This window comes from Nuphar pumila, chromosome 7, assembly GCF_984573655.1.
Source record: "Nuphar pumila chromosome 7, dmNupPumi1.hap1.1, whole genome shotgun sequence".
NCBI classification, from domain to species: domain Eukaryota; kingdom Viridiplantae; phylum Streptophyta; class Magnoliopsida; order Nymphaeales; family Nymphaeaceae; genus Nuphar; species Nuphar pumila.
The window spans coordinates 20,390,217-20,415,360 of NC_143255.1; the positions used below are offsets into that span (position 1 = coordinate 20,390,217).

The 25,144-nt window shown below is 35.8% G+C and overlaps 1 protein-coding gene and 1 long non-coding RNA gene across 2 annotated transcripts; one reads left to right on the top strand and one right to left on the bottom strand.

The window, feature by feature from the left end:
* The first annotated feature begins 888 nt into the window (after window positions 1-888).
* LOC149831440 (uncharacterized) lies at window positions 889-11,041 on the top strand. The gene is made up of 3 exons (XR_016433015.1): window positions 889-1,074; window positions 1,258-1,434; window positions 10,712-11,041. It is a non-coding gene; the product is annotated as an uncharacterized LOC149831440 (long non-coding RNA).
* A 1,931-nt stretch (window positions 11,042-12,972) lies between these two features.
* LOC149831441 (uncharacterized) lies at window positions 12,973-16,048 on the bottom strand. Its single transcript, XM_090012070.1, has 6 exons — window positions 15,838-16,048; window positions 15,492-15,604; window positions 15,253-15,378; window positions 14,886-15,160; window positions 14,644-14,773; window positions 12,973-13,021 (listed from the first exon to the last, which is right to left on the bottom strand). The coding sequence occupies exons 1-5, from the start codon at window positions 15,953-15,955 to the stop codon at window positions 14,647-14,649; spliced, it is 759 nt and encodes a 252-aa protein (XP_089868196.1). The 5' UTR covers window positions 15,956-16,048; the 3' UTR covers window positions 12,973-13,021; window positions 14,644-14,646.
* Between the last annotated feature and the right edge of the window lie 9,096 nt (window positions 16,049-25,144).

Genomic DNA, 25,144 nt, shown 5'->3' on the forward strand with positions numbered 1-25,144 from the left:
ATCAAATTTAAATTTACAGGACCCAAACAATGTGCTGCAGAGATGGGATCCAACACTTGTAAATCCATGTACATGGTTCCTTGTTACATGCAACAATGACAGTAGTGTCATAAGAGTGTAAGTGAAACTTTTCATTTGCTCTATTACAGATTTTGTTCTTTTAGTTTATAACATAGTTTATAGCATTCAAATTATTTGAGAACTACTTAACAAACCTCAGTTTGCTCAATGATGTGGCCATTGTCATCCCGCAACCTGATAAAATCATAATGGACTCATAAAAATAAAAAGAAATTTATATACAAAATTCAATGAACATGCATGTAGATAAACTTTTCCTACTCGGTAATTTGCAAAGAGAATATGCGCACATGCTAATTGATGTAGTAAATGAAGAGCATATGAAGTGAGAATTATAGAATCTTATATAAACAAATTCTTTCTTTTCACTCCCAATTGAACAAGACAGCAATGAAGATATTGTCGATGAATAAGGAGATGTACTTTATGTTCTGCTTTCATATTGTCATTTTGAATGTGTGAAGTTCTGCAATTGGTTATGTTCTTTCTTCTCCTTAGTAATTTGCTCTGTTTTCTTGTACTTTGACAGCATGGTGTAATTTACTTTACAAGCCAAATTCTCGATTTTGTTAGTTTTTGCATGGGCAATCTGCAAAATGCAACCAAGGCTGTTAAAAAAGATGTTGCTCTCCTTGTAAATGATGCTTCCAGATGCTCTTTCCTGGTATTTTATTTTTTTCATATGATATTTTTTGTACTGCTGGTTTACTTGAGTCTTTTTGTTGTTGACTGGTGCATGGTTGGTCTAATATGTGATTGATTCAATTTTTATCAGGTTGTATCACCATCTATAGCAGCAATTTTAAATGTGTATTCTGCTGGTTTGTTTATCTCGGTCAGTGATGTATTGGGGAGTCAAGAAGAATCTGTCTTTGGAAGTCCACTGGGTGCATCCAATTGCAATGAAGAGCATCAGAAATATTTCAATAGCTTGTGTATGTCAATAAGTTTGATTCATGGTGGTGGCCAACCAGTTTGGCAGCAAAGACCAAGGTACTTATGCTGTGTGTGAGTGTGTGCTGCATGTATGTCTATGTGCTTGTGACATTAGCATTGCTTAGAAGGCTATTTGCTTTTGAGTGCCTTGTTGTATAGACTCTTCAGTAATATAACCACTTGGATAAATCATTCACTCAATTATGTAGTTTTCTAATTTTATCATTGTTGATGGTGCAGATCTACGTGTCTTGAATAGATAACAGATCCATGCATTCTCTGCTTTCATTAGTGTATACAATCAGACTGGCATTTTTGGAATTCATATAACTACGGTGAGCCTTGGAGCAGGTATATGAAGCATGATATATGCTTATGATCACATGCCAGCTGGCCATCATTATCTCTGTTTTTCAGGTATTCATATGGAAGCCCTTTTTCATTTCATATGTTTTAAAAATATATAGCTTATGTAATCCTATTTTAGGGGATTCCTCCACAGGAGCAGGTTGGTACCATTCATGTCGTATTATGTATGTTTAGTTTTTCTACCTTGCAAGAAGGTTGCCTTTGTCAGCAAAATGGACTGAAGAATTAATATTCACCTTTTCTCATGGCCAGAGCATTGCAAAACTTATTTATCTCGTATTACAAGTTGCAGACAAAGGCATCCTCAATTGCAATTTCATGAGGATAACAATGAAAATACAGAGACAGATTCACCAGTTAAAAATTCTGATCTATATGGCCGTAGTGTTCGTTAATTTTGAGTGGCAAACAATAATATGATATTGATGTTCTTCCATAAAATTTTCTGGCAAAAGCTTGCTGTGAGTGGTTTGAAAGAAGAGATCAGGAGACTTCAGTTGGCTAACATGTATGTGTGTTTTCACTTGTTCTTAAGGGGATATTAACATGTCCATCTTTGTATAATTAATCAATATTTTTTTCTTGTTATCATAAGAATGTTAATATGCTGAATATATGAAGTGAAAAGCTGGTATTTTGCTCACTGGAATATATAATTTAAAAAGAATAATAAAAGTTTTTATTGGTGCAGTTTTATACAGGAAACCATTTTTGCTGGTGCAGATCTGCGCCAGTATAACATTATTACTAGTGCAGAACTGCACCAATACTGCTTTTTACTGGCGCGCTACTGCACCAGTAAAAGCTCTTTTGAATTTCATGAATGATCTTTACTGGTGCAGAACTGCGCCAGTATTAAATGTTTGCTGGTGCAAATTTGCGCCAACAAAATTTTTAATTCCTGGTGGTGTAAAGTTGCACCAGGAAATGCATTAACGGCTATGTCTTTCCCGGCGCATTCTTGCGCCAGCAAAGATTTTTTCTGGTGCTATTTGTTGGCCAGCAAAGCAAAAACTGTTTTTCTTGTAGTGATGTCCAATGTGATTCTCCCTAATCTGAACGTAGTCTGAATTAGGCCATTTGACTTGCACTCGTTCCTGCAGCAACGCACTATAAGGATGAGGGTCAATAGCGGCGACTCGTTAACAGCCAGAAAAAAACACAGTTGGGCCCTTTTTATATTTCTCTCTCTCTTTCTCTGCAATCTCGCTGGACCGCCCAATCCTCCTCCTTCTCCCTCCGTCCACCCATTTCTGCTCGGCTGCAACTGAGCCACCATCGGTGGGTGGTCATCTCCATGCCAGTCTGCAACCCCACCCACGCAAGATCGGAGGTAGGTTCTTTCACCTCTCTTTTCTTAGATGATGGGTTTTTTAGGGTTTTACCATTTTTTTTAGGGTTTTATCAGTCTTGATGGTCAGTATCGAATCTCACTAGGGTTTTAAAATTAAAAGAGATGAGATTGCAGCGTTCTTCAAAATGGATGACATCCAAAACCTGTACTAATGGGCTGCCCATCTCTTGGATGGGTCCCATTCTTTTTTTCGTTGTCATATGTATTTCGGTTGGACGGCATCAGAATGGTTTAAAAATAAGGGGCTTATTCACCATTTTGATGGGTGTCACTCATTTTTAAGATGTGCAACATCCAAGGCTATCAAATGGAATTTGCTCTAGCTTAAGTGTACAATGTAATTGCACTTGATTTGCTGTTCTCATATATGTGAGTTGTTTTGGCTCAATCCAACACTATAGATGTAATCTACATGTTTTGTTTAATGAGAATCAACTATTGGATCACGATGTATGAACAGGTTTTTTTTGTGATTCAAAAAATCAATACAGCCCGTTAGTGTTTGGACTCAAAAATATGTTTTTTGGTTAGAAAAAACATGATTCAAGGACTGATTCTTAGAAATTTGACCATGTTGAACATATCTTTGGTAACAGATTGAGTTGGAACAACTGGTACCTATGAGTTTCAGCTCATTGACATTGTGAAGATGTGAGTACCAAAGTCTATTGTAGACGAATTGGACACTGGTTGGACCATGGTACATCCAAATCTAAAACCACATATTCAGTTATGTGCATTAGGTGTAAACGGTACTACTGTAGCATAATTGTAATTAATAGATCATAATCCTATTTTAAAAGGGCATTTTAATTTATTTTTGGGATTCATGCAAGAAAATAAAGTATCAGGCTTACATGGCATGTTTTAGTTCTGAGCATATATGGCTACCATGATCATATGATGGTCATTTTCATCATGGTAGCCATATAATGTGTGAAAATAATTTTTGGGATTCATATGAGCATATATGGCATGTTTTATTTCTTATCTGGAGATTGATTTTGTTGAATGGAAATTAGGCTAGGGAAAGAATTGGTTTTCAAATATGATGGTTATTTTCATCATGGTAGCCATATTCACACTCCCTATGTAACTTTTTGGTGCTCTCAATTCAAAATTGACAACCCATCTCTTTTTGAGTTCTCTGCTCTAGATCATTCACAACAACAATATCGTTGGCTTACACAGCTGGAAGGAAATACTTGGTTTTTTTATGATTCAGTTTTCATTAATGTGTGGTTCACTGGAATCATAAAGATCTAGGTTTGTGCCTCATTGAGATAGCCTAGGTAAATTAGTTTAGGATAAGGTTAGGTGATTCTTTTTACCTTGTAACTTAATTTTGAACGTCGCTACGCCTTGTTTAGTCTTGTGCTAACTTAGTTATTTGTTCATTTTCTTGCTTTAAAAAAATACAATAAACATAGGAAAAGGATGACGCCTGTTGGTAAAATCACACTAGAACTTTCAAAGTCAGCTATGATAACAAAGATCATAACAATATTCAACATAGAAATATTTAATAACTAAATCAAGAAAATCTTATTTTCCAAAGGTAACTCTATAACTAAATCAAGAAAATTGTATTTTCCAAATTTAACTCTCAACTACAAACCAAGTTTAGATTAATGAAAGAATGACACATTACATGGATAATAAAGTAATAAATGAAAACAATAAACACAACAACTCCAGAGATAGCAGAGACATTAATAGCCACTTATAGAGCTTAGAGGGCTAATAAACAGAAAGCTAGAAATAACAAAGAATTTACACTAAAAAACATGTGGTCAACAAAGTTACATAGGGATTGTGAATATGGCTACCATGATGAAAATGACCATCATATGCTCATGTTGTATTAGGCTCCTCATTTGTCGTGCCTTTGTTTGTTATATCTTCTCTATTTAACTTTTGCTTTTTTTTCTGTTTTTTTTTGTTGAACATAGTGGGGTTGTCGTCTATTAATATGGATCAATAACGTGGATACACATTAACGACATAAGTTCTTAATCTTATACATCTGGAATTGATCGATTCTTTACAACAGCACATGCTCATGTTGATTATGCTAGTAGGATGTGATGCATGTCGGGATTGCAAGAATAAAAAATATAAAGTTCTACCAGTGATCAAACTACATTTAATTAAACGTGGTTCTATCAAGGAATATATTCAGTCTCATGTCAGTTTGACTCAAACCCACGTAGATACAGTGCATGTACATCACGATGAGAGCGAGGATAGGACATAGGTTCATGATCTGGTCGAAGAAATGTTGGATGACATTATTATGTAGACAATAATGGATCCAGCTCTAGATAATGATGATCGCAAATACATGCCCCTTCAAGGCTTAATGGGTGATGCCCAGAACGATCTATATTAAGGCTATACAAAGTTAACAAAATTAGCTTTCATTCTCAAGCTGTTACGAGATTCTACTATTTTTAGCTGAACGAAACGAAGAACACAACAATGATAAGTATTAAGAGGCCGATTGCGGAGGGATTTATTCATTATCCCCCACACCATCGATGAAGATCCCATGTTACACCGAGATGATTTAGAGGATGATTGATAAATATTTTGATGCATCATTTCGTGAAAGATAAATACAACAGAATCCAAGTATCATCACCAAAACCAAACTACCATTTTCAAGTAGTGTTCGATCGATTATGTATTAATCAATATTCGATTGATTGGTCCAAGGTTATCGACAAACAAGATTTGTCTAAGTCACTTTATTTCTTTTTGTCCAAGTCACTTACTTTTTTCTTTGTGCGTATTGGGTGTATCACTATTCATAGGTCCGAGATTCACTTCTATGAATTGAATAGAACATGGCAATGTGTGGGCACAAACACTTCGACCTCACTTCTTATGAGAAATATTTATGGGCTAAGAACTTTTAGAAGTTCTTAGCACTAGCATTTTCTAGACAATTGCTTGGCAAGTGTATGAAAGGGCTTTGACTTATTGGTACAATTGATCACTTTATTTATGTTACGAGAAAATCTTATTTATTTAGAGTCCTCAGTCTAGTCTTATCTGTGATATTTACTGATATTGTAGGGCATCTTCAGATCATAGGTGGGTGATACTTCAAGGGAGGAAGAAGTGGCCTCATAAACACCATAGTTCATTGCAACTTTAGAGCCGTCAATGACAACCTCATGTAAATATTAATTCAATAATTTTTTTATTTCTAAGTTCTTTGCTATAATTAAATTTTGATTTATATGACTATTAAAAGTGTATATGGGCTTGAAGGGGATATAGGAAGTGTAAGATGTTTGTATTTTTTTAAGTGTATGTTTGTTTTTTAATTTGAAGTATATATTTGGAGTGTATTTTTGAAGATGTATATTTTAAGTTGAATGTTTGAGGATGTATGTTTGAACTGTATATTTGAAGGTTTTGTTGAATGCGTATTTGAATGTAAAAAAAATTTAACACTAATTTTTAGTTTTCAGTTTGCAGGTTTATGGCCTATAATGACGAGATTCATGTGTCATCATTGTAGGCGAGATCCACATATCGCCGTTATAGCCAGCCTGTAACGACAAGTTAATTCTCTCTGTTATAGCCTACAACAACGAGTTAATACTCGCCGTTATAGGCTACAACGGTGAGACAAAAATGGTATAACCTATAGGTAGCCTATAACGATGAGACACAAATCTCGTTGTTATAGGGCACGTCCCCGTTATTAGTTTCCAGTTCTAGTGACCTATCTCGCTGGTGTTGGGTCACCCTTTAAAGGCGACCTATAAATGTCACTGTTACTGGTCAGCAAAAGTTATTTATTAACAACTTATCGGCACCGTTATAGGTCAATAACGGCGAGAAATAGAGCAATAGCATCAAGAAAAATCACCGTTATTGACCCTCATCCTTGTAGTGACCCCTTAATAAGTGCGAATAGGGTGGGTAAGGAAGTTTACTTTTCCCAGACAATTATGTTATTTCTTTTCAGCCACACACATCTCCACTTCAACAAAATCCAGCACACAAACACCTATTTCAACCCCCAACCCTAAGTTTCCTTAGTTACTAGCAGCGATCTAAGTGACATGTGCTTCCAAATACATGTCCTTGTCACCCCCATGCATTCCTAACAAGCCATTGTACTATAGGGCAGCCTCAAAATAAGTGAAATGTGTCCTCATGCACCTAAAAAAGTGAACAATGACTTGGGAAAGCGAAGACCCTCTTCTTTAAATTACCATAGGTTAGGATTTATTAAAGCAACACCAACCACCCCGTAAATGATGCTTTAATTGGGAGACCACCACCACACAACGCATGATTTGGTAGTCATTGCACCCTTGGTTCTGAAATAAAATCACAAGCTATTGCCAAAGAGAGATTGGGGCTCGATGATGGCTCCCACCAAAGCCTATCTGGCTCCCCATTTGACCTCCTTGTAGCAGAAGTTTCATTAGTTGAACCCACTCGTGAGTTACTTGTGGAGAGGATCTGGTCTTGAGAGTAACATCCCATCCAACATTGGTAAACCACCTTGCCACAACCGTGCTACCTTTATGCTTAGGTGCTCGGTACAAAGATGAGTATGCTTCAAAAAGGGGTAAGTCCAAAAGCTAAGGATCCTTCCAAAAGAGAGTGTCCACCCCATTACCAACCTTGACTATAGACCCCTTTATAATGAACTCAATTCCTTTGCAGCATGCCTTCATCTTTGGCCCTCATGACCATGACCCATTTTTTTTCTTCAATACATAGAGACCAAAGCCATTTAATCTGAAAAACAAGATTCAACTGTTTGAAATTCCTAATGCCCAAACCCACTTAGTGGGTCAGGTTAGCCAAGAGATCCAATGAAATAAGATGAGGACCCCTTTTGCCATCTGGCCCTCCCCAAATAAACTTTTTAATTGTTTTTTTAACCTTCTTTGCTATGCTGGTCGACATTCTAAGGATATGCAATAAGTGATCTGGAATTGTCATCAAAACATGATATACCAAAACAAGCCTCTTCGGTGCCGCCAGATGATGACCTAACCAACTATCCATCATCTTGGAGATCTTATTTTCTACCTTTGCCCAATGTGAATCTCTTGTTACACCAACATTTAGAGGTATCCCCAAGTAATGTAGTTGCAAAGAACTCTTTGTACAACAAAAAATGAGTGGTGCAACTATGCCCACCTACTCATTCACATTTAGAAGGATAACCTGACTCGTACTCTTATTTATTTTCAAACTTGAAATTGCAGAGAAACACCAAAGAATCAACTACAAATACCAAATATTTTGTGTAGTTACTTCCCCAGAAATAAGGTCTTTAGCATACTGCAGGCAACAAGACCCCTTTGTAAACACCCTTGGTAGCTGCCACATCAAGCATATAGGACAAACTAATTTTACTGGTTCTCTCTTTTAGTGTCTGTTGTAATACCTGTAACTTTTTGGTAATTATTTTAATAAATAAAAATCATTTTATGTTTCATTTAATGGTTTTTATTCATTCAATTATGCATTGAGATTAGAATTAATTGAGTAGATTAATTTAAAAGTTAATCTCAATTGAATTAGAATGTTAACTAAAGTTAAAATGAGATTTGAATTTAACTTGGGGTTAAATTCATGCACATTAGAATTTAAATAGGATTTGAATTTAGTTACAAATAGATTTGGATTTAGTATGTAGGGTTGGACCCATATTGGGTTTGAAAATTTATTGGATTAGGTTTGGAGGGGATTAGATCTATGATTGAGTATTGGATCTCAATTATTTTCAGCGTATTTAGTGGATGAATGATGGGTTTATGCGTTATAATCATGATTCATAAGTTCTAAAATTTATTTGGGCTTGAATCTTGGTTTAAATAAAGTATAATGTTTTATAAAGGCATTTCAGCAAAATCGGGTTGGGTTTTTTATTGTATACTAAAAATAAGTTAATATTAGCATGTTAATTAGTTGATTTCATGTTAGTACATTTGTAAAACCATGATTTGATATCTTGATTGACTTCTATGTGATTAATGGATAGACGCATGTCTATTTGGATAGATCTATGATTGAAACATGATTTATGAATTATGCATGTTGATATTATAATTATTGTTAGCATGAAAATGGTTAAATAATTATTACAATGTACTATAAATATGTCTATATTGTCTGTAATTATAGTTGATCATGTTTTGATATCATCATTGATCTTGATTATTGAATGTATTGTGAGTTTTTGAAATCATTGTTATGTTGTTCATATTTTTAATCTTATCAATTTCGAAAGAAAATATATTTCTCTCATAATATGAGTTTAAAAAATAAAATTTAAAATAAAAATAAAATAAAATAAAATAAAAATAAAAATAAAAATAAAAATAATAGGATGTTTTACACATTCAGGGTTTGATTTTATAATCTTATTTGGTCCCATTTGAGTTAGGGTGAAATGACTATTGCAACAAAGTATTTTTTTGTCCTGGTTGCAGCATTGTTTCGACCTATCATTTTGAAAATTATAGAATTCTATTCAAAATGATTTAAATTAATTTTTGTAAAATCTCAATGAAAACTAAGATATATAAGAAGACTGTGTAAAAAGGGTTTTGTCAAAAGAGTTCACAATAAATCCCAGACAATTTTCTAAGTTGAGAATTTTTTTTGCAGATTACAAAATCTGTCCTATAAATTTTTTTGTATGGGGGTTTGTTACAGAAATTTCATGGATTTATGGAAAACGCTTTTGTGGCTAAAATTTTGGTGGTTTTTTCCTAATATTTTAGGGCAACTCCAGTTAAATTTTAGAGGCCAACGCTATTTTATGTGTTTTTTGGTGATTTTTTTTAAATCAAGTAAATAGGAATCCAAATTTCTCAAATAACATGTGTTAATGCCTAATTATTTTTGTACATTGCTAAGCATGATAAGTGGTGATTAATACATGATTTGTGATATTTTATGCATGTTAATTGAATGTACTTCTTATTGAATCATGTATTTTAAGAATGTGTATGTCATTTATGAGAATATGTATCATGCATTATGAGGCATAACCTTAAGAAAATATTTAATGCACATATGATTTAATTGAATGAGCATAGTCATGAATGATATTATGCATGCAGCCTTTATGTAAGCATGTGTGCATTAAAATTGGTATATGCATGATGAAAACAAATATTTGGTATGAGCTTAAACATGGCTCGTGGGTAAGCTTGGGTTCGATGAACTCATGAGTGCTTGTTGAGCACCAATAAAATAATAGACTGAGTAAGATATACACATAACCACATAATTGCCTCATAGAGGTCATGCTCAAAGTTACCCAGAGATGAGATTTGTATTGAGAGCAGTTTGAATGGGTTAAAAACAACGTTATGTTATGAAGTCTCCCTTAGTGGAGTTGGGCTCGAGAGCCCATGTGCTAAGAGCACTTGAAATTAATTTATGAGCCAAGGTAGAATGTTTTGAATCTTTGCTAAGTAGAAATCCATTCCGTATAAACCACTAGGAGTTCTTTCAGTCACAGACCGCTCCAGTGAAAAACTTCAAAAGAGTTGATAGATTTTTCTAATCAATGTGGCTAATAAATTATACGACATAATAGATACCTCATTAGATTGGTTGAATCAAGTTTGAAAACCCTGAGTGTGTACCCTTTAGGGTGAGAAAAGATAAACAAAATATTAAGTACTGAATCACTGACATTACTACAATTTCTACATGATTGCAGGTTTTTTATGAATTGTTTATTTTACCTTTGAAATTATGCATAGTAGGATGTCATAAATTTTGACCGTAAGCATGTTTGGCTGAGAATATATGCATTGGACTTATATTGTCATGTTGTGTTACATGCTTTAGTTGATTGCATGAAGATATACTAATGTTTATCTCTTGTGTTTGAGTTACATGCATGTTTATGTCATTTGGTATATCTTATTGGGGCTATGGATTAATGTTCTTTACTTTAACATTTTTCAGATTATGCATGAGCTAGTGTGATGGCAGGTTGTTTGGCGGTGTCGGACGGATCATCATCGTTGTCTTTCTTGGGGGATCTAACTTCTTTTTGGATATTTTTATATTAAGTTGGATTTTTATTGAGACTTATAAATTCTGAATTTAATTGTGTATTGTTTTGAATTAATTTCTTCAATTAAGATCTTTAAATTCAGATGTGTGTGTTGATGTATTATTGTAACCCGCCCAAAGTTTGAATAGGTTTTAAATCTTCTATTATGCTGTTTTTGCAATTAGATAAATTAAATTTAAAGAAAAAAAATCATTGAAAATTTCTTATAAAATTTTGAAGCATTACCCTACTAATAACGCCAGAAAAGGCTTTTTACTGATGCTATTTTAGCACCTGTGAAAACCCATTCAAATAACACTATATATGCATTAGCTCAAGTAAATGTTTTAGCGGCAGTACTTTTTCTGGCAACACTAGCGGCAGCATTCCATTAGTGCCAATAAAGGTCTTTATTGGTGCTCGGAAGACTTTTGCTGGCACTAAATTAGCACCAGAAAAGGTCTGATTTCTTGTATTTGCACCGTGGGTTTAACCTGTAACACCTTATCAACTTGGTGACCTTCACAAGTTGCCCCCTGCCAATTGGCCAGGCAAGCATTTTATGCTTGTAGATTACGCAAGGGTGTCATACTTGGCCAGTGGGTTCTTTGGTTGTGCTCAACAAGTTGACCCAAGTTGGGAGAGAGCATCGTGTGGATCCCTTTGAACATTGATTTGAAAAACTATGGACTTAGTACGCACGCAATAAGTAAATACCGCACTACTCCCTGTACCACAGTGTTAACCCACTACTTGGTTGCAGCATGTCCAAATTATTAAAAATATTACAATAGTTGCAAGCCTGTTTTGAGAGTTGTTGAAGGTTAGAACATATAACTAGTATTCTTGAACTTCATGTCAGACACCTAGTTCTTTTTCTTTTTTGGATGTCAGGAACCTTCCTACGGATTCAAGTCACTTAATGGGGGGCACCTCCCTACGAAGTAAATCTGGGGTAGCCCACTGATCCCCATGCCTTACAAGGACTGACCGTTGATTATTGATTTTAAGATTTCATCAAGTGCATGTGGTTTCCAACTTTAGCCAACCTATATTGCATAATTTAATGGGATAATATTCACTAAAGTGGTTTGTACATATAAATTCATCTTTTCTTTTTTCATTTTTTTCGTTTGTTTTTTCATGAAACTAACCTTACAGATGTGATCTCCATGTTTTTCTTAGTGGGAATTGGTTCTTAAATAGTCCAATCATGGCACGTAGGCAAGCTTTTATAAGGTTTAAAAAATTAACAGTCCAAAATATGTGATATTTTTCTGGGTCATAAAATCATATTTTTTCATTGAAAAAACATGATTCAGAAGCCAATCCATACTATCCTGATCATGTTAGAATCCATCTATCTGATCCAATTGGATCAAAACAACTTGCACCATGGTGATCTAAAGGCGTTTGTACATACAGATTTTTTGTGGCAAATAGTCTATTTTAATTTACTTTAAATGAAACTAACTCTTTTTTTTTCTTTTATATATACAGAATGGGGAAACCAGCTCTGGCTCTGGAATAAGAGATCTGGTTATGTTGGACTTTGCTGTCCCGGCGGTGCAAACCTCAACGCCCTAGGAATGAAACTCGCTACAAACACGGCTCTTAATGAAATGGTGCCGTCGGTGGCACGAATTTGCTTGGTTGGTGCCAATAATGACGTGGCACGAATGTTGAGGACCAACCCATTATGTCAAACCATGGGAGCACGGATTGGGTAATATGCCAAAACACGCCTTCACATTCATCATTGCTGTTCATCTCACAAAAAGTGGGGCCCACCATAAACCCCCCATCATGTTGCCAACCGCAGAGGCATGGACGGTGATTATGCAAAACCACTCAGAAAATGTGTTTTGGCATATTACTTGGTCTTTTCTCCAATCCGTGGGAAGATTAGTTTCATGGCATCATCGATCTTTTTACAAGACAAACATAAGGTCTAGAGTATGAAACACCTCATAAAAGATAAAGCAGTCTTCAATTATCCACCAATTTCATGGCATCATGAATCTCCCATATTTACATGACATAATCCAAAGGAAAAATCTATATAACACCTTATATTTGTTGAAATTTTCTGCACTAAGCTCCTACACAACTTTCTCTCTCTCTCTCTCTCTCTCTCTCTCTCTCTCTCTCTCTCTCTCTCTCTCTCTCTCTCTCTCTCTCTCTCTCCATATGCATATGTCAGAATTGTTCCCACCTACCTATCAAAGGAAGAAAAAAGATGATCAAAAGGGACACACCATGTGAATAATCATAGTAACAGTAATGGAAATAACAGTTGTGATGGTGATGGGTTTGGTGTTAAACATGCTTGCTTGGAAGGTCCTACTACAAGTTAATAAATAATCATGCAATGGTAAAGATCACAAAGTAGATACATATGTAGCCCAATTTGAAGGATTATGTCATATCTCGTGCATGATAGTCCTTCAGATTTGTGGGTGGCAAGTGAAAAAAATTAACGTTGCAACCAAGTTAGCAAATCGTGAAAGTCAGGGTCAAGAATTCACCTATTTAAATGAAAATCCCACTTTGGATTCTGCTGAGCAATGATGATGGTGGGACTCTTTGAATAAACCAGCATCAAAGAGCAATAGAAGATGGCATAATATTCATGAAGGACTTCAGAAATAGCAAACCAACCACATGGTGAGGCACTTATGATATGGGCATTTTGGGTCTATTTCAAAATAATAGAAGGGGATGCATCTTTTTAAGGATGGCGGATGTGCATGTTTTGACGACTGGACATGCTAAACTGTTTTTTTTCTTACAGGATGAGCTTGGTGCACTTATCAAAAACTGATAGAATTTGTATTTCTGTAAAAGGGAGGCTAATCTAAGTAGATATAGGGCTGATTGGACATTTTGGTGATCCCTAATAGGACAGGACCAAGCATAGGTGATCTGGATCCAATGACTTGATGAAGTTCACAACGTCCTGCGACACGGACGACGCCATTTTGGCCCTGTATGTAGGGACACGCGAGATGCGACACGCACACCCATAACACATACAGCCAATATCTTATCTTTTTTAAGATTTTTTTTTATAATTTTCAATTATATTTTCAATAATAAATATGTTTTACATGTTAAAATATCAAAAAGTAATCATAGTCAATTAAATAAGCAAAAAAGTTTGTGTCCTCGTATCCTATTTTTAGAAGATTTACCACAGTTTATGTCCTTGGTCTTTGTGACATAGAGCAGGTAAAGATCTTGGGCCAAGATCGGATGCGTGTGGGAACACTCAGAAACTGGGTCCAGGTAGAATTGAACATTTTGGATTAGAACTTGCTATCCACCTGCCCGGCCCATGTGCAGTCTTGTGTGGTCCTGCTAGCTAGGTTTTGACCTGCACAGGATCTTTTCTCCTATTGGTAATGATAAGCCAATGCTTTGTATTTGGTCCAACAATCAATTTCATGCCTTGTAAAGAAGAGTCAGCCATCTAAGGGCAACTTATTAGTAGAAGGTCAACTCTTGAATCTATTTGGGGCATCATCTTAAATCTGATGAAGATCATGAACTACAATCATATCTATTATTAAATATTTTAGGTGGAAGGAAAGAGACAAAATAATCTCATGACCCATGAGTGGGTTTGAAAATTCATTCCTGAAACAGTTTGTTGCCACATTTAAAGGTAAGATATTTTCTCTCCAAAATCTTTTTAAATTCTTTGTTAATTACCAAAACTGTTCCTGTTTTGCACAGGTGGCAGCGTTACGCGATATGGGCTTGACTTTTAGGTTTTATTGGAAGGAAGAAAAACTTTTTCCACCCAAAGGACAGCTTTTTAAAAGGAAAGGACACATACCAATCAGCTCCAGCTTTGAAGAATGATCTCCAAAATTTTCTTTGTGTCCTCAGAAATATCATTACTGTCTACAAACCTTTTCAACCTCTCTTTGTTTTTCTTAACATCCATACATTCTCCTGCCAAAAACCTGAAAGGAAAAATCATATATTTGTGATTTACCTCAAAATTGAAATATATTGTGCCATATATATATTGAAGTATTTTCTGGAAGAAAATGAAATTGTAATAAAAACGCTAACCCGTTGAGTTTGCAGGCTGCATGTGAATCTGCAAACTGCTCTGTGGTTCTTAGATTGAGGCACTCACATAGCCTAATATGGTATTTCTGCAAATAATATTTCTGATTGCAATTCTCTGCAAGAAAGAACTCTGAAGTGTAACCTGGAAGGACAACCGTAACTATCCTTCTGTTGAGTTTCATCTGCCGTCTGACCTTTGATTTGAGAGCTTCTCTTCTCTGTTCTTGATTCGCGTAAAAGATTGCAGATCTAAGATGTGTTTTCAATCCAAATTGCTGATACCAAGTTCATTTCAAGTCATAAGGATGATGAATAATTGGTGAAGATACAATATACATTATACAGTAGAGAATAGATAAAGGAATACCAGGAATTCTTTGTCCGTGGGGTCATGTGTGTCCCAGAAGACCTCACAGAGAGATGTGAATGAAACACTTCGCTTATCATACACCACCTTGACAGCTTCTGTGTGGCCTGTGTTCACATTAGAGACCTGCAAAGATATGAACACAGGATTGCATAGTCAATATTGAAAGAGGCTGACTTTTTTTAATTAGGTTTCTCTCTAAACTTAACTCTTTCTGATTTCCAAATAGTAAACTTTACATTTTGCACTTCTCTGTATGTGGGCTTCCTCAGGGTGCCTCCATAATAACCAGTTGATGTTTTAACAACTCCATCCACACAACCGAATGCCGCCTCAACACTCCAAAAGCCTCCTGCGATAATTCACGAAAACAACAGTTATGAGGCTCCCCAGGTTCGAAAGGGTGCCCGCGGAGTTTTACACCACCGAGATGGCGACTATAGGTACAGCAGGTTAAGACCCAGCGCGCGCGTCCAGGTCTCTGATCCCGGATGTGGTTTTTCTCCGTGTAATAAAGAAAAGAAAACAGTTATGACCAACAAAAAAAATTCTGAAGAAGAGACTAAAGGCAATGGAAACAATTACCTCCTGCAAACATTGCTTCTTCCAGAAACTCAGATGGGATCTGTAAACAAGAAATGGTAGTTTCCTGATGACCATGATATGTTTTCTCAGGTTTGTGATGAGATAGCAGCTTGTACATGATAACAAACTGATCAGAGAATATGAAACTTTTGTTGGTGTTGCCCTTTTGTTCCTATTTCTGTGATTCCCGTCAAGGAAAGCAGTGTCAGAAGGTGCTGAAATCGAGGTCACCTTCTGCAGGTTTTATAGAGAAGGGTTTGCACTGGTTTACGTGTCATTTGACTTTTGGGCATCTTACGGGTGTGAAAGGAAAAGGCAATTAAGAATTCTTGTGGGTTCGCTCAAGTTACTCTACTACCCTTTGCTTACAAACAATTATCATATTCTCGTACCCACCAAGTAAAATAGTTGAGGTCTCCCGTTCTCACAGGGCTTGTTTGACGGCTTATCCAGGATTGGACGAAATGATAAAAAACAAAACAAAACTGACAGGACACTATATTATTTTGTTTATTCCATAACAATATACCCTTACTCAGATCTTGTCTTCCAAATATCTGTGGTTTGAACTTGAACCGACGCTGATAATAGGATTTTTGGCCTGGATATATGAATCCAATTATGAAGGTATTGTTAAAAAAAAATTGTGTGGGCTTATATACATGATGAATCGCACATTATGAACCCTCTTAGGTTAAGGCTCACTTTATGTGATCTAATTTGGTTGGGTCATATAATATTTCATATGATGTGGCATGGTGTTGTCTTGTAAGGACCTGTTTTGTCTACAACTCTACGATGAGCTCAATTGCAATTAGATTCAAAATAAGTTATGATTTTCAAACCTTATAGAGTGATTATCTTTTTGAGGTTCTTTATTTATCATCAAAAGAAAACCGTCTTTCTTATAAAGTTTAGAGAAAGGAAAATGATCACATAAAGATCATACCCGTCATCGATCTACCAAAGTGTTAATGGATTCAAGTACACTTTCACATTAAGATTCAAATTTATACTTTATTTTCAACAATTTAGCATGAACATGAACATCGATCTTTTTAATTTTTGATGAATTTTAAAAATCCAACACGTATTTTTAAGATCATGAATTTTTGCCACCAAACACTTCTCAATTCCCGCAAATGAATGAGAAAGCACAGGAAGGCTAAAACGAGCTGCATACGATAGGAAAAACAAATGAAAAGAACAATTAATACCTTCGATTTGGAGACAAAAGCCGCGACATGAGAAGCCGGTGAGCTGGGGAGCTCCATGACGGCAATCCTGTGGATCATGAGCTTGTCGAGGATGCCCTTGGGGAAGTCCTTCAGAACAAAGAAGTGTATCTCGTTCGTTGCCATTCGACAGGTCATCGATTCGTCGTCGCTGAATCGGATAGACGGCCTGATGCAATGGCAAACAGCTCAACATATGTCCAAACTCCCAAAGAAATGCAGAAGAAAGATGGGGAAACACCATGTTGTCTTGAAAATGTTCTTCTAGAACATATGGTAGACGGGGACGAAGGCAGCGATGCTCCAGAGGGTGAGGTTCTTGTCCTGCTGCTGGCCAGAGGAGGGCTTGTGGAAGGTCTGGAGGTAGGTGGATTGCGGGGAGAAGGCGATGGTGGAGACACTGGTGATCGGGAAGCAGCAGGTCTCGTCAGAGGTAGAGCAAGTCGAAGAGTCTCATGACGGTGTTGCCGTCAGTGATGGCGAGGAGCAGGGCACCATCTGGGCTGTAGGACACCGAGGAGCAGGGCGAGCTCTAGAGCTTCGCATGGCTCTGGCCGTCAGTGAATGGTGGCCCGATGCTTAGAGAGAAACCATTTGGTTCTCTCGCTGCGAGAGAGACAGTGGGGAGTCAGGGTCGGGGGTGAGAGAGCTAAAAATAATCGTCCGTTATTATTTTTTTTTCATTTTTGTTCTCCATGTCCCTGTATGTTACTGGAATGGATATTAAACGATATTATGGACACAGCTGAAGGCATTCCCTATGTCCGTCGTGTCCAATGTTTATCCAGTGAATGTGATCTTTTTGGTATTTTCATGCAACGCGCAGGACAAGAGCACATTCAACTTCGACCATGTGATTGGGATAATGGGGAAAACTGCCAAGTTCACCCAATTCAAATTAGACCCAGTCTATAACAAATAAAATAATAAGAACAACGGTTATCAAATCTCATGCGGATAACACAAACTAAACCCAGTTTATAACCAATAAAATAATAATTTTCATGTTTTTACGTGAAAATTATAGATCTTATTCGGAGCTCAGTTCAGACCCCGGTTTGGCATAAAATTCATAAACCATACCTAGCTCCATATACTAACCAGTCCCAATAAGTCCAAACAAGGTTGTTAGTCAGACCTCTTTCTGTATTACCAAACTCGGATCCAATCAGATCTGGGATGCACCAGGACCGGGTAATACTCGAACCATTGACAACCCAGTGGTTATCTTTTTTCGACAGAAGTAATGCCTCGTCTTACAACAGCAAACCTTCAGGTGGAGCCTGGTCTGCTGGTCAGGGGCCCAATGCAATAATGTGAACCCAACCAACATGGTAATGTACTGCCTTTGTCCCTTGTGATGGCATGCCAGGCCGGACCCAGCTGGCTCAAGCTGCACCCTAACAGCTTCCTTTGTCATTAGGTCATTAACGTGACTGAATCGAAAGTCTTGGCTTGACTTAGTCGACTATGACAAGACTTGGGGTGAGTTTTGGTGGAACTAACTAAGCTTTCTGCTCTGTTCAATCTTCAATTGTTTGTACTGCATCATGGAACACATATTGCCAAGAACTACCATGTATGTCACAGCGACATGCCATTTTACAGGGCGTGTCATGGATTACATACAGATATTATCTTAATGTTTTTCAATAATTTTTAACATTTGTACTAAAAAATCAATAAAAAACACATTTTTATATATTAAAATATCATAAATAGTTTTTTACTGGTTTAAAAACCAAAAATATGTGTCCTTGTGTCTTATTTTTCAAACAAAATCGAACTCTCATGCCAGGTTTTTTCCCTATCATTGTGACATAGACTACCACGAAACAAAATTTTAGGAATTGGTTAGCTTGAGTGCTACTGGACTCAGTTTTATAGATAGCATCACGGCAACATAGAGGATAATTCCATCTACTATTTGCCTAGTATGCTTTTTTAGAACAGATATGCATCTCCACTTCTAAAATAATTAATCTCCTGCAGCTGCCCTTCAGAACCTTATGCACAGAACCACTGTGAGATCACCCATCCTTGTTAAAAAAAGGGATAGATCCACACTACGATCCAGTGCATAGGATCTTAAAGAAAAGTAAGAAATAAGATGGTTGTTGATTCAATGGAGGTAGGTAGAGGGAGACTAGGGGAAGGGGGTCGGCTAGCTTTGGGAGATAGGGAAAAGAGGTTGAGCTGGATTGGGTTGGTTGGGTGAGAGGTTGGGGTGGATAACTAAAAAACTTAGATTGTTAGGGTCTAACCACATAAGCCTAACTCTTTTAGAGTAGAGTGTTGGGTGTTAGAAGTAGAGGTGAGGGAATTCAAATAAAGAAAAACGTGGGCTGTTTTCTTTTTGGAAAAAGGTTGGACTTGATGATGTGGAATAGTCTCATATTGAAGAGTTTTGAGTTTGTTGTAGGCTTTATAACAAGGGGTTAGGATAACTACCACTCACATGTATGTGTGCGCCCACCTGTCGGGCCAGGAAGGGCCCTATCCAATCAAGACCAAAGTATATTTTTGCCCAAAGTTTCTGTGTTTATTTGGATGCATTAATGGGTTATGAGAAATAATAACGGGTCAATGGGTTCCTTCCACGGTTTGTAACCGTTGGTGGGTTATAAAAGAGTGGTTAGTGATGGAGTTACGCACATTCTAGTGGCACAACATTCTGAGGATTCAAGACTCTCTTTTCTCTCTCTCTCTCTACTGCTCTCTTTCTTCTCGGCTTTTCCCTGAAGGGGCTTTCTCCAACAGCGGTAGAGCCCACTCTCAATAGAGTCTCACAAGGAAATTTCTTCCAAATGCATTAAACGCTCAAGTGAACAGTATATGAATGAGCCAAATGGCTTGGGCTGGACCTTATATAGATCATGTCCCTCCTATCTACCCTTGTTACATGAAAAAATGGCATTCATGCCACCCATGTCCAAGCAATACAAAAGACTCAAAGAAGTCCAAGATATTACAAAAATATGTCATGCTGCCCATAGCCTATCTAAGCTAGTTGGCTAGTGTAGAGATACTTGCGATTCCATTATTTGGCCAACATTGACAACTAGAAATAGCTGCATATTTCTCTCTCTATGTGGCCAAGATGAGACCTGAGTTTCATTCACACACACACACAATCCACCAGTTTTAGATGCATTGCAGTTTTGGAAATTTATGCATTTTTTAATATTTTACATATAAGACTAGCTATTATGGAGGCTACCAACATTTTGCCAAGGTTGGTCTATAAAAAGCAATTGACACAAGTTGAAATCCATTTCACTATGAGGAATTTTCTTTCCTAAAAGTTCCAACCTGGCTTACCTAAGAATTTGCATCCCTTTACAAATGGTATGCTCTTTTTTTTTTTACTTTTTAAGTTTTACTATGGTATATATAACTTTTATTTTTCCTTCTTTCATTGGATAGTTGGATATTTACTTGAGTTTTTTTTACTTGCATGTTTTTAATTTAACACATAGTAAGGTGTATAAAAAGAGCATTTGCTTTAGCTCTATGTTTTAATTAAAATATGATATAATTTGTTTTAAACACATAAATATTTTTATATTTTATTTATCTTATTTGTCTTATAAATTCTAATCAAAACATGATTTATATGATGGGTCCGTTAAAATATGCTAGTATATATAAAGTGATGAGTAGCACGTAAAAAAAGTAGTCTTTAATTCTAACCTATAGATTAAATTAATTCAATGAGAAACTGCAATTTCTATAATTCATCAAATTTTGGTACAATATGAGCTGTCAGTTTTTTATCACTCTAAATATACATGTAAATACGAAAAATGCTTAATCTAATATATTTTTTCTGTTAAGCTATAGCGAACACATTTATGAGTTCAAATTAAGTAAGCAAACACTCTAAGCTTTGTCCCATTGAAACTGTTTGTAATTATTTACGACATCATGTTTCTGATTAAGCATCTCTATGTGCAGATGTGTATTGTAAAGAAGTAAAAAAATCAATGGTTGATATTGTACTAAAATTTTATGATAAACTATTCACATTTTTACATCAAATCAATTTGAAATAAAGCTTATTTTTAATAAATATTCAATGATAAACACATCAAACGGTTCATATCTAGCATAAAAAACTTAAAACTGTGATTTTTGGAGGGTCCTAACTTGACCTAATGAAAAATAGAACAGCACAATCTTCATTCTCTATACATAGGGGTAGCTGCCTACCACTTTTCTGGCTTACCCTCGTCTTACCATGAGTGAATAGGTGTTTTCAGGTCATTTTTTACAAATTTAACATGTAGCATGTATTCAACATGGTCGATTTGCTAGGAAATGATACTTGGGTCATGTTTTTTGATAAAAATATTATTTTTAAGGCTTGAATATTGATAAAAATTTAGACCATTTAATTTTAAATCTTATATAAACTTATCTGTAGGAATTAAACAATTTAAGAGTTGATTCCTATAAAAGCATGCACGTAGAACAAATTTATAAAGTTAGATTTAAGAAAAACATGAAAAGTAGGCTAGTGGTAGGCCAGAAAAGTGGTATATATAGAGAAATTGGTAGCTGCTCATACGCTAGATGCTAAATGATACATGTTAAATGGGTTTTTCTGCCCTTTGGGTATTTTTTTTGCAGTTTGAACCCCATAAATGTGTTTTCTATGAAAAATGATATTTGGAACCTCAAAAATTTATAAAGAGTTTGGACGGTTGATTTTTCGAACCTTACTAAAACCTACACGTGTTGAAATCGAACTCTTCAAAAGCTGATCCCTATAAAATCAAGTACATAGATCACATCTCTACAGTCATAATTTATAAATAAAATTAAAAAAAACTAAAAAACCCATTTATCATGCTCATTTGGCACCTCACGTGTGAGCAGCTATCAATCACTATATATATATATATATATATATATATATATATATATATATATATATATATATATATATATATATATATATATATATATATATATATATATATATATATATAGAGAGAGAGAGAGAGAGAGAGAGAGAAGGATAATTTTGGTGTTATTGAAGACATGGAATCATAAGAAACTATTGATATGGAAATCATAGGTTTTAGATTTCTTTGGTAGATTAAATCCTATGGATGCTATTTATAAGTTTTGTTTAGTGTGAAATGAATTTTAAATCATATGATTAGGACACATAAGCAAGTGTTTTAAGGGCTTCAAAAATCAATGGTTCACAATGCATTAAAATTTCATGAGTCAGAAAATTATATTTTTAGATTGAAATAACATTATCCAAGGTTTGATCCTTAGCAAACAAGCCATCCCTAGCACATCTATGTGATATGTGATTAGATTGAGTCGATAAAGCAACCTCTTATTTCTAGCTCAATAGTTTTATATAATTTTGTCCCTTCAATAGCACCAAATATTAATCCATATGAAATTATAGTTTGTGGTTTGGCGATCAAGAAAGTGTTAGATTGAAAATAAAAAGAACTTAAATTAAAAGTACATCCACAAATGTCAGTTGATGTTTTAAAAATATTGGGTCCAAAAGCAATACTTTAAATCTCCGTTTTAAAGAGTGAAAATATCATGTTATTTACAAGTAAACCAAAACATCACACTCTTATGGTGATATTTATGTTTTTATAGGTTATCTGATAGAAACGCATCCATTTTATTTTTTATATATTGATTTTATTTACCCGTTTTTCTTTATTTTAATTTATTGATTTGTAATATTTTATTAAATAAAATGCAAAAAAATCCAATTTCTCGCATATAATTTAATTGCCGTTGTTTCGCCGTTTTCAACCTTTGTGGATGATCACAAGAGGTGAAATCGTTCAGTTCTCTCTCTCTCTCTCTCTCTCTCTCTCTCTCTCTCTCGATCTCTCTCGAGATTGTCATCGTTCCAACGTTTCGATGATGATGGTGGCGAGTTCTGCAATTCTCCTCGCTCCAAGAACTACACTCCCAACAATCAAACTGGCCTCCTTCCCTTCCCCTCCCCGCACCACATCCCTCTCCTTCTTACTCTTCTTCCACAAGCACCCAATTCTCCATTCTCGAAGACGCTTGAGAAATTTCCGGTTGCTCTTCTCGCAGGGGAACGGCATAGAGAAGGGTAAACCACAGAACGGAAGCAATGGCCAGGAAGACCAGAGCGGCAATCAGCGGCCGATCTTGCCGCTCAGGTGGGCGGATCTCCTAAACCCGGATCCCCAGAACATCCTGGCCGTCGGATTGACCGGCTTGTTGACGTGGGCGAGCGTCCAGGTCCTCTGGCAACTCTTGTTCATCTCCGTTTCGATACTCGTGGCGGCTCTCAAGTACTCTCTCGTTGCTGCCATTCTTCTCTTCATCGTTATTGCCCTTCTCTGATGCTCTCTCTCTTTCTTTCACCACTGTACTCTTTGTTTATATCAATATCAAAAGTACCCATTTTTATTGTAGAATCAGCGACTTTTCTACACTTTGATTATTTTTAACCATTATGAGAAGGAATGTGGTAAAAAATGAGGCGGGTTTTGTTGTTTTTAGTGAATGTTGGGTAACGAGCGTGTAAAAGGCTCAATCAAGTTTGTATCATTGTGTAAATTTCGCATTTGATAGGAAATTTTTGATGTATTTTGTTCTTGATGTGGGTCATTTGGTGATTGATGTGTTTGATGCGTTCTAATGGTCTTGTGGCTTTTCGTTCTTTGAAAAACAAAAAAACGGTCTTGCGGCCTTCATTTTGATAAATTTGGCTTGGTTTTTCAAGTTTCCTCTCAAGTTGAAGATTTGATTTCTCACTGTTATTGGTGAATAAACAAGGGAACTGATTTATTTCATGGATTAGTTACTCGGTAGTGGCTTCCTATACGCACAAATCTGTGGTTGTGGTTATGGTTTGTTGGTTGGAGATTGTAGTCTCATAGTTGGCAAAATAATGTATGTTAATTGGAATCGTTTATTAATGATTTTGGAGGCCAATTGCATGTATGCTGCTAATATTTTGGTTTAGTTCTTGCACTTAGATTTGTCTTTCTGCATAAACAGCAAACCATGTAGTTGAATGATACAAAGATCTGTTTGTCATTTTTCTAGGGAAAATAGAATACATTAGTAGAATTGATTAGCAAGGGGACAAGTTGTCATCCTAAGATGTATCAAATTCTTGGCATGGCAGATTAAATTATCTCCAGGTTTAAAAATCTTTGGACATATTCTTGAAGACCTAATTCAAGTTAGATCTTGCCTTGGGTAGTATTTTCTGACCTACAGCTGAACTGAACCCTGGACCATTATGTTGATTGGGGTAATGATAGGTAGCCTCAAGCAGCTTTTCATTGCTTTCAAACTAAATGTACCTCCATGCCATGAAAAACTGCCATTTCCGTGTCAGCTTCCACCTTGTGTAACCACAGTGCCAATGTTATTTACGTAATCAATTGGACTCCTTCCTGATCCAAGTTCTTGTCTAGTCAGGTCACAAATCTTTCGAAAACATGGGTGCAACCTAAAGTGAAAGGTATATACTCCTCTACCTGAAAGCAAAAAGAGCAAGAACTTGCTGAGGAGAATCTTCTTAGCTTCAAGTTTTGTTATGTTAAAACTCTGTCATTAGGGAACAGCCCTGTGAACATTGTTGTCATTGGGTCATAGTCACAGATATAGGCGATATTTTGAAAATATAGCCATAATATCACTATAAATTCATAAAACGATATTAAAGGAAAAATATCACGATATTTTGAAAATGTCAGAAGTGTATATATATCGCAATAGTATCACAATAATATCACTATATTATCATGATAACATCACATTATTATCATGATAACATCACATTATTATCCATTACTTCTTACTTTTTTACTTGTTTTCTATATCTTAAATACGTTTTTCTTCCTTCTTTTATATTTTTTACTTATTTCTTTGATTACATGTGTATTTTTCTTATTTATGCTATTTTTATATAAATTTTTAAAACTTTTTAAGCTCCAATTTTTTCTCGAGATTTATCAACTAAACCTATATTATGACTATGCCTTGCCGAGATATAGCCGAATTTTTCTCCAATTTTTCTCGAAATTGCCTTG